This window comes from Muscardinus avellanarius (assembly GCF_963383645.1).
Source record: "Muscardinus avellanarius genome assembly, chromosome: 10".
Taxonomy (NCBI): Eukaryota; Metazoa; Chordata; class Mammalia; order Rodentia; family Gliridae; genus Muscardinus; species Muscardinus avellanarius.
The window spans coordinates 45,120,235-45,135,825 of NC_137796.1; the positions used below are offsets into that span (position 1 = coordinate 45,120,235).

Sequence of the window (15,591 nt, forward strand, 5' to 3'; positions counted from 1 at the left end):
GTCAAATGCCCCTGGGTTCTATCCCCAAACCCGCAATAAATAAATAAATAAATAAATAAATAAATAAATAAATAAGCTGGGCATGATGCGATGCACCCTTATAATCCCAGTACTTGGGAGGCTAAGATAGGAAGATTGCAGGTTCACAGCTGGCCTCAGCTTAGTGAGACCCTGAGTAAGGCCCTCTGCAACTTAGTGAGACCCTGTTTCAAAGTAAAAAATAAAACAGGGCAGCAGTATACTTTGGAGGTAGAATGCCCCTGGGTTCAATTCCCAGTACCTCAAGTAATAACAACAACAATAGTAATTAATAATAATAATAATAATAATAATAAAATCAGTCGGGCATGGTGATGCACACTTGTAATCCCAGTATTTGGAAGGCTAAAACAGGAGGATCACAGGTTTGCAGCCAGCATCAGCTACTTGTGAGGCTCTCTGCAACTTAGTGAGGCCCTGTTTCAAACTAAAGAAAAATAGTGCTGGGATATAGCTTGGTGTAGAATGCCCCTTGGTTTACTCCCCAGTACTGCAAAAATAATTAAATAAATAAATAAAATAAAATAGGCCTAGAGATGTAGCCAGTACTGGGGAAAAAAATGCCCCAAGATAGGGTTCAGAAAAACTCCTGGGATGGCAGGTTCAAGACTAGCCTCAGCATCTCAGCAAGACCTTATTTCAAAATAAAAAAGATTATCTGGGCATGGTGGTGCATGCCTGTAATCCCAGTACTCAGGAAGCTAAGACAGGATATCGTTGGTCTGAAGTCAGTCTCAGAAACTTAGTGAGACTCCCAGCAACTTAGCAAGACTCTGTTTACCACACAAAAATAAAATAAAATAAAGGATGGGAATGTGACTTGGAAGTACAATGCCCCTGGGTTCCATCCACAGTAACAAAAATAAAAACAAAGAAAAAGAGCCCCTCCTCCTGTTTTACTGAGTGCTCAGAGAAGTGGCACCTTCAGAGCTGCTGATCACACATGGGACATTTGTCTGTGACCACCAGAGGCTGGGAGCCCTGGACCTTGTGACTTACTAATCCTCAGTGGGCATATTTATTTATTTTTCTCAGTAAACTCCCAAGAAGCCTTTGGGCTTACCCTGGTCTTGGAAGGGGAACGTGACCCATTGGGAACACTTGTTATCCATAACCTTACAAACATTTTTCCAGCCCCCACCCCTGAAATTCCTGAAAATTCTGGGAAGTTCCAAGGGAACTAAAGTCTCCAGCTAGTAGACTAAGTCCCTTTCCTGAGAGGTTTTGCAGTTCTAGACCTCTGCAAGCACTAAACGTCTCTTCTGGATGAACCTACCTAGCTCACCTAAGCAGAAGGAATGGTGCCCACCTTTTACTACCTGCTGTAAGGTGGCAAGGGGGCAACAAGATCTACCCCAAGAACTCTGCAGGAAGAGGAAACTGTCCTCTTCATAAACAAAAGAAAGCTGGCAGCGTGTCTTTTGTTTTATTTAAGGGTGTGGGAAGGATTTATAGCTGCCTAGACAGAGGTAAGGTTTCAGTGAGTTCTGTGCTTGACCAGTAAGCAACCCTTTCACCACCAGAGCATAACCATGAATGTGACAAGAGCACGGGGCTGCACTGCACCCCTCACTAACTTTCCATTTACTTTCCATTTAGTGATACTGGGGATACAACCCAGGGGCATTCTACCTCTGAGCTATACCTTCAGAGTGTGTGTGTGTGTGTGTGTGTGTGTGTGTGTGTGTGTGTACTAGAAACCCTTCTATCTCCGGGCTATACTCCCAGACCTATTTTTATACTTTTTTTATTTGGAAACAGGGTCTCTTAACCCAGCGCGGCTGGCTTCGAACCTGCGTGATCCTCCTGTCTCCGCCTCCCAAGCGCAGGGATTACAAGTGTGAGCCACCACGCCCGGCTACCCTCAGTCCTTTTCAATTTTCATTTTGGAACAAGGTTTTACTAAGTAGCTGAGGGTCTGACTAAGTTGCTGAAGCTTGCGCCAGGATCCTCTTGTCTCAGCCTCCCAAGTACCAGGATTACAGGCATGCGCTGCCACATCTGGCTCGCTTGCTCGCTTGCTTGCCTTCTTCTGTTTTGTTTTGGTTTTTTTTTTTCTGGGTTTTTTTTTTTTTTTTTTGAGACCTTGCACTCAAGTAACACTCTTTCATACCCTTTCAAGTAGCTGGGACCAAGCATGGACCATCATGCCAGGATCATGGCCCCTCACATCAGAAAGGTGGACAGCTGACAGATGTGGAGGCCCATACCTGTAATCCCAATACTCGGGAGGTCAATAACAGGAGTTATTGAGACCAGGTTCAATAAGTTAGAAAGACCCTGTTTTAAAATTTTAAAAGCTGAGAGTATAGCTCAGAGATAAAATGCCCCGGGTTCAATTCCTAGTACCCCCCCCAAAAAAGGGAAGAAAGAAAAGAAAGATGAATACTGTCAATAGAAATGTCCTATTCCCTGCCGGGCATGGTGACACACTTGTAATCCAAGCATTTGGGAGGCTGAGCCACGAGAACCACAGTTCGAGGACAGCTTCAGCTTCTACTTAGTGAGGCCCTCTGCAACTCAGTGAGACCCTATTTCAAAATAAATTAAAAAAAAATTAGGGCTGGGGGGTGTATGTAGCTTGGAAGTAGAATGCCCCTGGGTTCCATCCCCAGTACTGCAAAAGAAAAAAAAAAATGTCCTATTCCCTGAGCCGGACATGGTGGCACACAACTGTAATCCCAGTACTTGGGAAGCTGAGAGAATTTTGAGTTTGAAGCTAGCTTCAGTAACTTAGTGAGGCTCTCAGCAAACTAGCAAGACCCTGTTTCCAAATAAAAAATAAAATAGGGTCCAGAGGTAGAAGAACCCTTTACCATCCCCATTACCACAAAAATAAAAATAAATAAAATAAAGAAATAAGCCGGGCGTGGTGGCGTACGCTTGTAATCCTTGCACTTGGGAGGCGGAGACAGGAGGATTGCACAGGTTCAAAGCCAGCCTCAACTACTTAGTGAGGCTCTCAGCAACTTAGTGAGACCCTGTTTCCAAATAAAATATAAAATAGGTCTGGGAGTATAGCCCAGAGGTAGAAAGCCTCTGGGTTCCACCCCTAGTACCACTAAAAAAAAAAAAAAAAAAAGAAATATCCCATTCCCTCCTTTATGCCTTCATTTTCCTTACATCCACCAAGCAGCGATTCTACACCAGACTGTGGAGAAAATTGTGAAGTCCCACAGGAAGCAGAGAAAACTAACACCAAGACAAGAACTGGGCTTCTGGCCAGGAAATCCCACTGCCCACCACTCCCCTTCCCAGACCCGATAAGGGCGAGCAAAATACCTTTTGGGTTTTTGTGGGGTCTTTTTTGGTAATACTGGGTATGGAACCCAGGGACATTCTAACTCCAAGATATACCTCCAGTCCTATTTTATTCTTTAGTTTGAAACAGGGTCCCACTACGCTGCGGAGGACCTCACAAGTTGCTGAGGCTGGCAGCCAACCTGCGATCCTCTTGTCTCAGCCTCCCAGGTATTGGGATTACAAGCGTGGGCCACCACACCTGGCAAAATATCTGTCTTTAACACAGCCAAGTTCTAGGCCAGAAAGAACCTGCTCCAGTACCAGACATGAGAAGGAATCCCAAAGCTGAATCCAAGAGACAGGAGTAGGAAGGTAGGGAACAGATGGATAGAACTCAGGGGCCAGCTGAGGAAGGGAAGCCAGAGACACCTACTTGAGAAGGTTTTCTGCTCCTGTCCGCATGCGTACAGCCTTCAGGATCTGCTGATTCAAAGCAGCCCGCTGATTCTGCAGTTTGCTCCGGCCAGTCTGTGCTAGAGGATTACAACCCTAAATGCAAAAAGAAGAGATGCCCTTCAGAGATCAGCGACTTTAAACAGGATGATGAGTTTAATAAAGCAGAAAGGGTTTTTTTTCCGTGTGTGTGTGTGTGTGTGTGTGTGTGTGTGTGTGTGTGTTACTGGGAAATGAACCCAGGGGCACTGTACCTCCGAGCTACACTCCCAGCCCTATTTTATTCTTTATTTTGAAACAGGGTCTCACTAAGTTACTGAGAACCTAAGTTGCTGAGGCTGGCCTGGAACCTGTGATCCTCCTGTTTCAGCCTCCTAAGTACTGGGATCACAAGCATGTACCACCGCATAGAGCAGAAAAATGTTTAACAAAAAATAACCTTTTAGCCAGGTGTGGTGATGCACGCTTGTAATCCCAGCATTTGGGAGGCTGAGACCGGAAGATTGTGGTTCACAGACAGCCTCAGCTACTTAGTGAGGCCCTCAGTGAGACCCTGTTTCAAAATAAGAATAAAAATTAAGGCAAGGGGTGTAGCTCAGAGGTCGAATGCCCCTGGGTTCCATCCCCAGACCCGCAAAATAAATAAATAAATAAATAAATAAATAAATAACCTTTTCTTTCTCTTTTTTTGTTTTTTGTTTGTTTGTTTTTTGTGGGTTTTTTTTTTTTTTTGGTACTGGGGGTGGAACCCAGGGGCTTTTCTACCTCTGGGATATACTCCCAGACCTATTTTATAGTTTATTTGGAAACAGGGTTTCACTAAGTTGCTGAGAGCCTCACTAAGTAGCTGAGGCTGGCTTTGAACCTGTGCGATCCTCCTGTCTCAGCCTCCCAAGTGCTGGGATTACAAGCATGCACCACCATGCCTGGTTTCAGTATTTTAAGATTGTATAATATTGGCTTTTTTTTTTCCAGAACTTACCATTTTCTTTCTCTGAGCTACACCCCAAGCCCTATTTTATTTTTTTTTTTTAATGTGGAAACAGAGTCTGGCCAGGTTGATGAGGGTCTCTCATGACTTGTTGAAGGAGACTGTCCTCAAACCTGTAATCCTCCTGTCTCAGCCTCCCAACTATTGGGATTACAGGTATGTGGAACCAAACTGGCTAAAGACTTACCACTATATTTCTTTTTTGTTTTTCTTCAGTACTGGGGATTGAATCCAGGGGCATTCTACCTCCAAGCTACACCTCTGGCCCTATTTTTCATTCTTTATTTTGAAACAGGGTCTCTCACTAAATGCAGAGGGCCTATGTAGCTAAGGCTGGCTTTGAATTTGTGATCCTCCTGTCTCTGCCTCCCATGTACTGATATTACAAGTGCATACCACACACCTGGCATTACCATTTTCTTAAAGTTGGAAAACTAGATTATTTTTAAGTATCTTCAAATATATATATATATATGTTAATTTGGTATATAGTTATAAAATTGAATCTTTATAAACCTTGGGTTTTTTTTCTTTAAGATGTATTTCTAGGTCAGAATTACTGTCTCTTTAAGGCTCATCTTTAAGGCTACCTGTGTACTAGCCCAATTATTCCCTAGTAAAGATCAGATCAGGTATGGTAGTGTACACTAGTAATCCCAGTACTTGGGAGGCTGAGGCAGGAGGTTCACAGGTTCAAGAACAGCCTCAACAATTGGTGAAACTCATCAAACTAGTGAGACTCTGTTTCAAAATAAAAATAAAATAGGACTGGGGGTATAGCTCGGATGTAGAATGCTCCTGGATTCAATCCTCAGTGCCACCAAAAAAAGAAAGAAAGGAATAAGCCAGGCATGTTGGCTCACACTTGTAATCCCAGTGCTTAGGAGACTGAGACAGGAGGATCGCACAGGTTCGAAGCCAGCTTCAGCTATTTAGTGAGGCTCTCAGCAACTTAGTGAGACTCTGTTTCCAAATAAAGTATAAAAATAAGTCTGGGAGTATAGCCTGGAGGAAGAAAAGCCCCTGGGTTCCACCCTCAGTACCACACACACAAAAAAAAGGAAGGAACAAACGAACGAACGAAGGTATCCCTTGCTCACTATTACTAAGTGACGACTTTTTCTTTTTAGAAACATTCTCCCCCAACCCCAGTAGTGGGAATAGGACCCAGGGGCGTTCTACCTCCAAACGACACCCCCAGCCCTTGTTCTTTTTTAGTCTTTAGTTTGAACAGGGTCTCACTGAGTTGCACAGGGCCTCACTAAGTAGCTGAGGCTATCTGCAACTCATGATACTCCAGCCTCAGCCTCCCAAATGCTGGGATTGCAAGCGTGCACCACCACGCCCAGCTTTTAGAAACATCTTGAGATGCAATTTACAAACTATAAAATTCATCCACTTAGAACAAAGAAATTGTGAGATATTTTATATATATACAGACACACACAAAGACTATTATTTAGCCTTAAGAAAGGAGATCCTGCCATTTGATATATACATGAATAAACCTGGTGGATATTATGCTAAATGAAATAAGCCAGGCAAAGAAAGAAACATATAGAACAATCCCACCTATACACAGAATCTTTAAAAAAAAAAAAAAAGTCATGTATCCTGGGCGTGGTAATGCACGCCTCTAATCCCAGTACTTGGGAGGCTGAGATAGGAGGATCACAGATTCAAGCCCAGCCTCAGCTACTTAGGGAGGTCCTCAACAACTTAGTGAGACCTGTTTCAAAATAAAGAATAAAATAGCACTGTGGATGTAGCTCAGAGGTGCAATGCCTCTGGGTTCAATCTCCAGTACCAAAAAACTAAGAAAGACGCCAAGTGCGGGTGAGAGGCTGAGACAGGAGGATCGCAGGTTCACAGCCAGCCCCAGCTACTTAGTGAGGCCCTCCGCAACTTAATGAGACTGTTTCAAAATATAGAATAAAAAATAGAGCTAGGGGTGTGGGTATGAGGTAGAATGCTCTTGAGTTCAATTCCCAGTACTTCAAAATAAAAAAAAAGACAGGCTCTCACTAAGTTGTTGAGGGCCTAAGTTGCTGAGGCTGCCCTTGAATCTGTGATCTTCCTATCTCAGCCTCTCAAGTTTTTTTCCCTTTTTGGTGCTGGAAACATCAAATCCAGGGACTTGTGCACGTTAATCAAGTGCTCTACTACTGAGCTATACTTCCAGCCTAATCTCAACCTCACTAACAATCAGGAAAATGCAGCTCAAACCAGGAGACAGAGAACGGAGGATCACGGGTTCAAAGCTAGCCTCAGTAACTTAGCAAGGCCCTTAGCAACCTAGCGATCCCCAGTTTCAAAACAAAAAATAAAATAGGGCTGGGGTGCAGCTCAGAGGTAGAACGTCCTGGGATTTAATCTCCAGTATCACAAAATAAATAAACTTTGTAGTGTGTTAACTTTTAAATAAATGAATAAATAAATATTTTATTTTGAATCAGGGTCTTAGTAAGTTGCTCGAGCTGGCCTCAAACTTGTGATCCTCCTATCTCAGCCTCCCAAGTACTGGAATTACAAGTGTGCGCCATCATGCCCAGCTTGATATTCTGTTTTAAAGTAAAAAAAATAAAAGCAGCTGGAGATGTAGTTCAGAGGTAGACTATTCCCTGGGTTCAATTCCCAATATGAAAAAAAAAGGGTAAAAATAATTTCAGAGGCAGTGGTTGGAGACTTTGTACTCTGACCAAACTGGCACAGATAAGAATTTTTGCTCTATATCAGTCTCCTTGGAACCTCTCTACAGAATCTGGTTAGGCAAGTGGTAAAAAGTCTTTTTATGGATTTATTGGCCATTAGTATATCTCCTTTACAGAAATATCAATTCGAGCTGGGCATGGTGGCTTATGCTTATAATCCCAGTACTTGGGAGGCTGAGACAGGAGGATCGCAAGTTCAAAGCCAATCCTGACAACTTAGTGAGACCCTGTTTCCAAATAAAAAAAATAAAACTAGGCTTGAGACTTAGCTCAGAGGTAGAATGCCTCTAGGTCCAATCCCTAAAGCCACAAAAAAAAAAAAAAAAAAAAAAAAGATGGAAAGGCAAGGCAAGGCAGGCAGGCAGGCAGGCAAGCTGGGCATGGTTGGAGCACACTGTAATCCCAGCATTTGGGAGGCTGAGACTGGAGAATCACGGTTTGCAGACAGTCTCAGCTACTTAGTGAGGCCCTTTGCAACTTAGTAAGACTTTTTTAAAAATAAAGAATAAAGCCGGACGTGGTGGCACACGCTTGTTATCACAGGAGGATCGCGCAGGTTCGAAGCCAGCCTCGATGGCTTAAGAGACCCTGTTTCCAAATAAAAAATATTTTAAAAAAAATAGGTGTCTGGGAGTGTAGCCCGGAGGTAGAAGGGTTTCCAGGAACCCCAGTACCACCAAAAAAAAAGAAGAAGAAGAATAAAATATATGACAGGGGATGTAGCTCGGAGGTCAAATGCCCCTGGATTCTATCCCCCGAGGAAAGGAAGGAAAGAAGGAAGGAAGGAATGAACGAACGAACGAACAAATGAACGAACAAACGAATGAACCAAGTCAGTCTCTTTGCCCATTTTTATTGCTAAGGTTGTCCTCAGATCTGCAATCCTCCAGTTTCAGGCTCCCCAAATACTGGGATTACAGATATGTACCACAGCACACCTGGCTCTTTGCCCATTTTCTTAATGGTACTGGGGGTGGAACCCAGAGGCTTTCTACCTCCAGGCTATACTCCCATACCTTTTTTTTTTTTTTTTTTTAATTTGGAAACAGGGTCTCACTAAGTTGCTGAGAGCCTCACTAAGTAGTTGAGGCTGGCTTTGAACCTGTGTGATCCTCCTGTCTCGGCCTCCCAAGTGCGGGGATTACAAGTGTGCGCCACCATACCCAGCCTTCTTTGCCCATTTTCAAACTGGATTACCTGTCTCTGTTGAGTTCAAAAGTATTATTTTTTAATTTTTGCAAAAAAAAGATAGCTCAGCCAGGTGTAGTGGTGCACACACTTACATTAAGTATTACAGTACTTAAACCGGGCGTGGTGGCACACGCTTGTAATCCCAGCATTCAGGAGGCTGAGACCTGAGGATCCTGGATCCTGGTTCGCAGACAGCGTCAGCTACTTAGTGAGGCCCTCCGCAACTTAGTGAGACCTTGTTTCAAAATAAAGAATAAAAAATAGGGCAGAGGGTGTAGCTTGGAGGTCAAATGCCCCTGGGTTCCATCCCCAGACCCACAAATAAGAATTACAGTGGTTAGGAGGCTGATACAGGAGGTTCACAGGTTCGAGATCAGCCTCAGCTACTGAAACCCTCCCCAATTTAGTGAGACCCTGTCTCAAAGAATAAAAAAATTGGGCGGCGGGTGGGGAGGAAGAGGAGGTAGCTCAGAGGTAGAATGCCCTGGGTTCAATCCCCACTTCAACAACAACAAAAAAGCAGATATCTCATAGCCAGGCATGGTGGTACACACCTGTAATCCTAGTACTTGGAAGGTGGAGGCTGAGACAGGAGGATTGCAAGTTCAGCAAGTGGAAGGCTCTCAGAGACCTTGTTTCAAAAACAAACAAATCTTTTTTTTTTTTTTTTTTTTTTGGTGGTACTAGGGGTGGAACCCAGTGGCTTTCTAACTCTGGGCTATACTCCCAGACCTATTTTATATTTTATTTGGACACAGGGTCTCATTAAGTTGCCGAGAGCCTCACTCAGTAGCTGAGGCTGGCTTCGAACCTGTAGGATCCTCCTGTCTCAGCCTCCCAAGCGCAGGGATTACAAGCGTGTGCCACCACGCACAGCTTGATTTCTTTTTCAATGATTGTTTGTGCTCTCCGCCCATTATTTCCTGCGGTATTTGGATTACCATGTTTCATCCTATGAAATTTATGATCAGAAGCGAAGTTTCATTTAAACATGGTGGCCCATGCCCATAATCCTAGTACTTGGGAGGCTGAAACAAAGGATCACAGGTTCAAGGACAGTCTCAGCAACAAGAGAAACAGTTTCAAAATAAAAAATAAAATGGCTGAGGGTATAGTGCCCCTGGGTTCAATCCCCAGGACCAAAACAAACAAACAAACAAACTTAATGGTGTTCTCCCCACCCTAGACAGGTAGAAGTCCTAGGATCTGCATTAGGACTAAATTCCTTGTAGCTTATCTGTAGGACCTGCCCCCAGTGGCCGCTCCCAGGGAGTGGCCTGGAGAGCAGTATACCAAGACAAATTGCTTTATCTCTCCCCAGTTGCGTCACTGCCATCTCAGCTCCAGCAGCTAGGCACACATCTAGCCTCCCAGCCTGAGATAGCGCCACACCCAAAGCCTGGACCCAAAGGAAGGAAAGAAAGATGTCTACAGCTACAGCACAATTTTCTCAAGGGTCCCCAGATTCTCTGGACTAGCAAGTCAGATGAATTAGGTTTCTCCTTCCACAAAAATGTCTCATTCTCACTCCCCAGCAGGTTACCACTATTTGTTCCCCAGGCAGCCCCCACCTCCACTCCGTTTTCCCTATCTAACATGGCATTTTTCCCCCAAGTTGAAACTGCACAGATCCATAATCTGAGTTGGAATTCATCTTGAAGTTAGTATCTTGTAAACCATTAAACGATCTCTAATTTAAACTTAAAATCAGGAAACTCTCTTTTCAGATGTAAGATAAAAAATGTCTTTAATGTTAAACTAACTTAATATTAAAAAGATAAAATAATTGTCAGTCTCTTACCTTTCCAATTCTGAAAATTACTATAAAGGGCTGGTTCAGTTTGACTAGGAATTACATGGTTCACCAATGCTGTGTTTCATTTTACAAAGAAGCTTTAATAACTAATTTCTTTATGTACTTTCCCAGAGCTCAGATAAGCAGCCTTACCAGCACAAGGATAAGAACTTTTTCCTGCTCCTAGACTTAAACCAACTTCAGCTACTCCCTAACCAGCCCACAGATGTGGGGTCAAGTTTCTAGATAAGGCCTAGGAATGCTTAGGATTAGATTTGACTGAGTAATTGGACCCAAAACTACATTACTTCTTACTGACAGGTAGGAATGCTAGGCCCTGCTGGGAACACAGAAACACCCTCCAGGCAGCTTGGAAACTTCCCAGAGAGGTAAATCTGGGCCAGACCAGCAAGAAGACCCTCTGGCATCACCAGAAGCTATGAGCGACCAGGAGCCCCTACCAGAGACTCCTCTCTAGGGGGCTCCACAGTCCTCACACACATATTTCTCCTCCCTGGTCTTGTCTAACAGCATGACTTTGGCCCTGAAAACACAGCTTCCAGACCAGTCCCTCCAACTCAGTGGCAGTCTTTTTCATGACAGGAATATAGAACTGCTCCAAAACTGTAGTGGAGGCTGGCATGAGGGGCCAGGGAAGCAGCTCTCACAGCTTAGCCTGGAAGTCAGGGCATCACCTGAGCTGTCCTGGCCCTAAGGGTCACTTTTGATAAACTCCCTACAATGAAATGAGACGTTCTCCTACCTGGTTCCCTTACCAGGACTAGGTTCAAGCATTTTGGTCAGTCTTGCACTGTGAAAGGATGGTCAGACAGCTAATACCCAAGCAGAGCAAGTACTGAGTGAACCTTCAGCATCATCTCTTGCTTTGAGGGCATCTGCCAGGAGTCAGACACCTGTGTGGACCTGAGTGCAGCATCTTGGATCCAACAGCTCCAAGGCAAGGAGGTTATAGTGAGGTGCCAGGGACCATACCAGCAATAAGGTTGGAGGGGACTTTAGCCCATGCGTTTTCTGGCGCTTTAGGATGAGCTATGAGAGCCAGGTATGGTGGTGTACCTGTAATACTGTTATATGGGAAGCTGAGACAGGAGGATCACAGGTTTGAAGCCAGCCTCAGCAATTTAGTGAGGCTCTTAGCAACTAATGAGACCCTGTTTCCAAATAAAAAATAAAATAGGGGTGGGGATATAGTTCAAAGTTAGAATGTCCCTGGGCTCAGCCCTCAGCAACACACACACACACACCACGCTATGAGGAGCCAGGCGTGGTGGTGCATGCTTGTAATACCAGTATACTTAGGAGAATGAGACAGAGAATCACAGATTTGAGGCCCACCTCAGCAGCATAGTGAGACCCTGTTTCAAGAATAATAATAATAATAATAATAATAATAATAATAAACTGGGTGTGGTGGCACACACTTGTAATCCCAGCACTTGGGAGGCTGAGACAGGAGGATCACACGGGTTCGAAGCCAGCCTTAGCTACTTAGTGAGGCTCTCAGCAACTTAGTGAGACTCTGTTTCAAAATAAAATATTAAAAAAATAGGTCTGAGCCAGGCATGGTGGCGCATGATTGTAATCCCAGCATTCAGGAGGCTGAGACCTGGAGGATCGTGGTTTGTGGACAGCCTCAGCTACTTAGTGAGGCCCTCTGCAACTCAGTGAGACCCAGTTTCAAAATAAAGAATAAAAAATAGGGCAGGGGGTGTAGCTCGGAGGTCAAATTCCCCTGGGTTCCATCCCCAGACTCACAAAAAAAAAAAAAAAAAAAAAGTCTGGGAGTATATCCTGGAGGTAGAAATATATAAATATAAAAAGGGCTGGGAGTGGAGCTCGGAGGTAGAATACTGCTGGGTTTATTTTTTATTTTTTTGGTGGTACTGGGGGTGGAACCCAGAGGCTTTCTACCTCCAGGCTATACTTCCAGACCTTTTTTACATTTTATTTGGAAACAGGGTCTCACTAAATTGCTGGTAGCCTCACTGAGTAGCTGAGGCTGGCTTCGAACCCATGCGATCCTCCTGTCTCTGCCTCCCAAGCGCTGGGATTACAAGCGTGAGCCACCACGCCCGGCCCTGTACTGCTGGGTTTAAAATCCCAGTTTAAAAAAAAAAAAAAGCTAAACCAGGCATGGTGGCACACACTTGTAATCCCAGCATTCAGGAGGCCAAGACAGGAGGATCGCAGTTTGTGGACAGCCTCAGCTACTTAGTGAAGCCCTTTGTAAGTCAGCAAGACCTTGTTAAAAAGTAAAGACTAAAAAATAGGGCTAGGGGTATAGCTCAGAGGTAGAATGCAGTTGGGTTCCATCTCCAGTACCGCAAAAAGAAAAAAGGAAAAAGGTACAAGACACACAAAGCAGTAGAAATGTGTGAGGCAGCTTGCCTGACAACTCCAAGGCATCCCACCACGTGCTTCCTGGTCAAGGGCTGCCCAGCATCACCTTGTGTCCTCTGAGGAACACTGATACACGGTACAGCCCATGATGATCAGTGGTAGTAAACCCTGTTTCTCTGCACCCTTCCCAAGAGGAACAATCAAGACCCTGGCCCTGAGATTGATTCAGAGATGAGCACAGAAGATATGTGCTCATATATCACCAAGAAGAGGCCCGCCCTCAATGGCCTTGAACCTAGGAGGAAATGAGGACGGGCAACTAGAGCCATATTTCTACCAATAGGTCACTGCCTCCCCAGAAATGGAACCAAACAGGGTAAACGTCAGACATAAGAAAGAGCTTTAGCCGGGCGTGGTGGCGCACGCTTGTAATCCCCGCGCTTGGGAGGCTGAGACAGGAGGATCGCACGGGTTCGAAGCCAGCCTCAGCTACTCAGTGAGGCTACCAGCAACTTAGTGAGACCCTGTTTCCAAATAAAATATAAAAAAGGTCTGGGAGTATAGCCCGGAGGTAGAAAGCCTCTGGGTTCCACCCCCAGTACCAAAAAAAAAAAAAAGAGCTTTAACTTTTCTTGCAGTACTGGGAATGGAACCCAAGGGCATTCTACCTCTGAGTGACACCACCTGCCCTATATTTTATTCTTTATTTTGAAACAGGATCTCACTAAGTTGTGGAGTCTCACTAAGTAGCTGAGGCTGTGTCCGCAAACCACGATCCTCCAGTCTCAGTCTCCCAAATGTTGGGATTACAAGCGTGCGCCACCACGCCAGCCACTACTTTTTATTATTTATTTTGAAACTGGGTCTCACTGACTTAGAAAGGGCCTCACTAAGTAGTAGCTGAGGCTGTCTGCGAACCCCGATCCTGTCTCAGCCTCCCAAATGCTAAGATTATAAACATGCGCCACCATGCCCAGCAAGAGAAAGAGTTTTAGTAACTTCACTTGAGCCCTTGATCTAGCCAGGCCTAAAGCCTGGACTTAGCTACAGGAGCCAATTCATTCCCTTCCTTGCTAAGACTGTTTTTTTGAACTTACATAATTTAATTACATAAAATCAAGTAGACAGATTTTTAAATATATGGTACAATGAGTTTGGACAAATGTATATACTTGTAAAGCCACCAGTCCTATAAATTTATTTTTTTGTGTGTGTGGCACTGGGGATTGAATTCAGGGTCATTCTACCTCCAACCTACACCCCCTCATCCTACTTTATTTTCATTTTGAAACAGGGTATTGTTAGGTTAATGAACGTCTATTTGCTGAGGCTGTCCTCAAACCTACAATCCTCCTGGTCTCAGCCTCCCAAGTACAAGATTTACAAGTGTGCCCCTCCATGCCCATTTCAAATATTGAACATTTCTATCATCCCTAGGCAACAGACTCTGATTTCTATTGCAAAAGATTTCTGCCTGTTCTAGAACCATGTAAACAGAATCCGATAGTATCTATTCTTGTGTGTGTGTGTGTGTGTGTGTGTGTGTACGCGCAGTGTAGCACTAGGGACTGAACCCAGCAGCATTCTACCTCTGAGCTAAACCCTTAGTACTTTTAATTGTGAAACAAAGTCTTGCTAAGTTGCCAAAGTCCTTGTTAAGTTTCTGAGGCTGGCCTTAAACCTGTGATTGTTCTGCTTTGGCCTGCTAAGCACTGGGATTACAGGTGTGTGACACCATGCTCAGCACCAATTCTTTTGTGTCTAGGTTGTTTTACTCAAGATCATGATTTGAAATTCACCAATGTTGTTGCATTCATCAGAGGTTTTTCCCTTTTTATTACTGAGTTGGAGTCTATTGGAGGGAGGTAGCCTACACCATTTGGGGTTGGAAACTCTAGCACCTGCAACTAAAAAAGTACAAACTAGAAAACTAGAATAAGTTTACTTAGACTGAAAAATCGTATTGTATCAATATACACTCATATGCCCTTATACACTCTGCAATTTAATGAGACCCTGTTTCAAAATAAAGAATAAAAAAATAGGGCTGGGGGTGCAGCTCGGAGGTAGAATGCTCCTGGGCTCAATCCCCAGGACCACAAAGGGAAAAAAGGTAATACCCAGGCAAAAACTGGAAGAAAAGTGAGATTCTTGCAGCAATTGACACTGACCAGACCACCTGGAAGGTAGCCTGGAGGAATTCTGCAGTCCCCACCCATGCAGGGGTTACTCAGTCTCCTGGCATCAGCCTCCTTTCCACCCTGGGCATTAGTGGAAACCCTTTTCCACATGGTCAAAGATAAAGCCCGAATGGCATGGTGGTGCAAGCTTGTAATCCCAGTACTTGGGAAGTTGAGACATGATTGCAGGTTCAAGGCCAGACTTAGCTACTTAGTGAGGCCCTCTGCAACTTAGTGAGACCCAGTTTCAAAAATAAAGAATAAGAGCCGGACATGGTGGCGCACACTTGTAATCCCAGCATTCAGGAGGCTGAGATTGGAGGACGGTGGTTCCTAGACGGTCTCAGCTACTTAGTGAGGCCCTCCGCAACTTAAGTGAGACCCTGTTTCAAAATAAAGAATAAAATATAGGGCAGGGGGCATAGCTCAGAGGTTGAATGCCCCTGTGTTCCATCCCCAGACCCACACAAAAAAATAATTAATTTAATTAAATTTAAAAATTAGCCAGGTGTGGTGGCGCGCGCTTGTAATCCCTGCGCTTGGGAGGCAGAGACAGGAGGATCGCAGGTTTGAAGCCAACCACGCTGGCTTAAGAGACCCTGTTTCCAAATTTAAAAAGTATAAAAA

General features: G+C 44.3%; 1 protein-coding gene across 1 annotated transcript in view; it reads right to left on the reverse strand.

The window, feature by feature from the left end:
* The window catches only part of RHPN2 (rhophilin Rho GTPase binding protein 2), a gene marked incomplete at both ends in the record, with an annotated part of 72,096 nt that overhangs the window by 46,765 nt on the left and 9,740 nt on the right, over positions 1 to 15,591 (reverse strand). Inside the window, one exon of the mRNA XM_080704387.1 lies at positions 3,716 to 3,831. Coding sequence (XP_080560513.1) covers positions 3,716 to 3,831 — 116 coding nt within the window. The remainder of the gene's footprint in view (positions 1 to 3,715; positions 3,832 to 15,591) is intronic.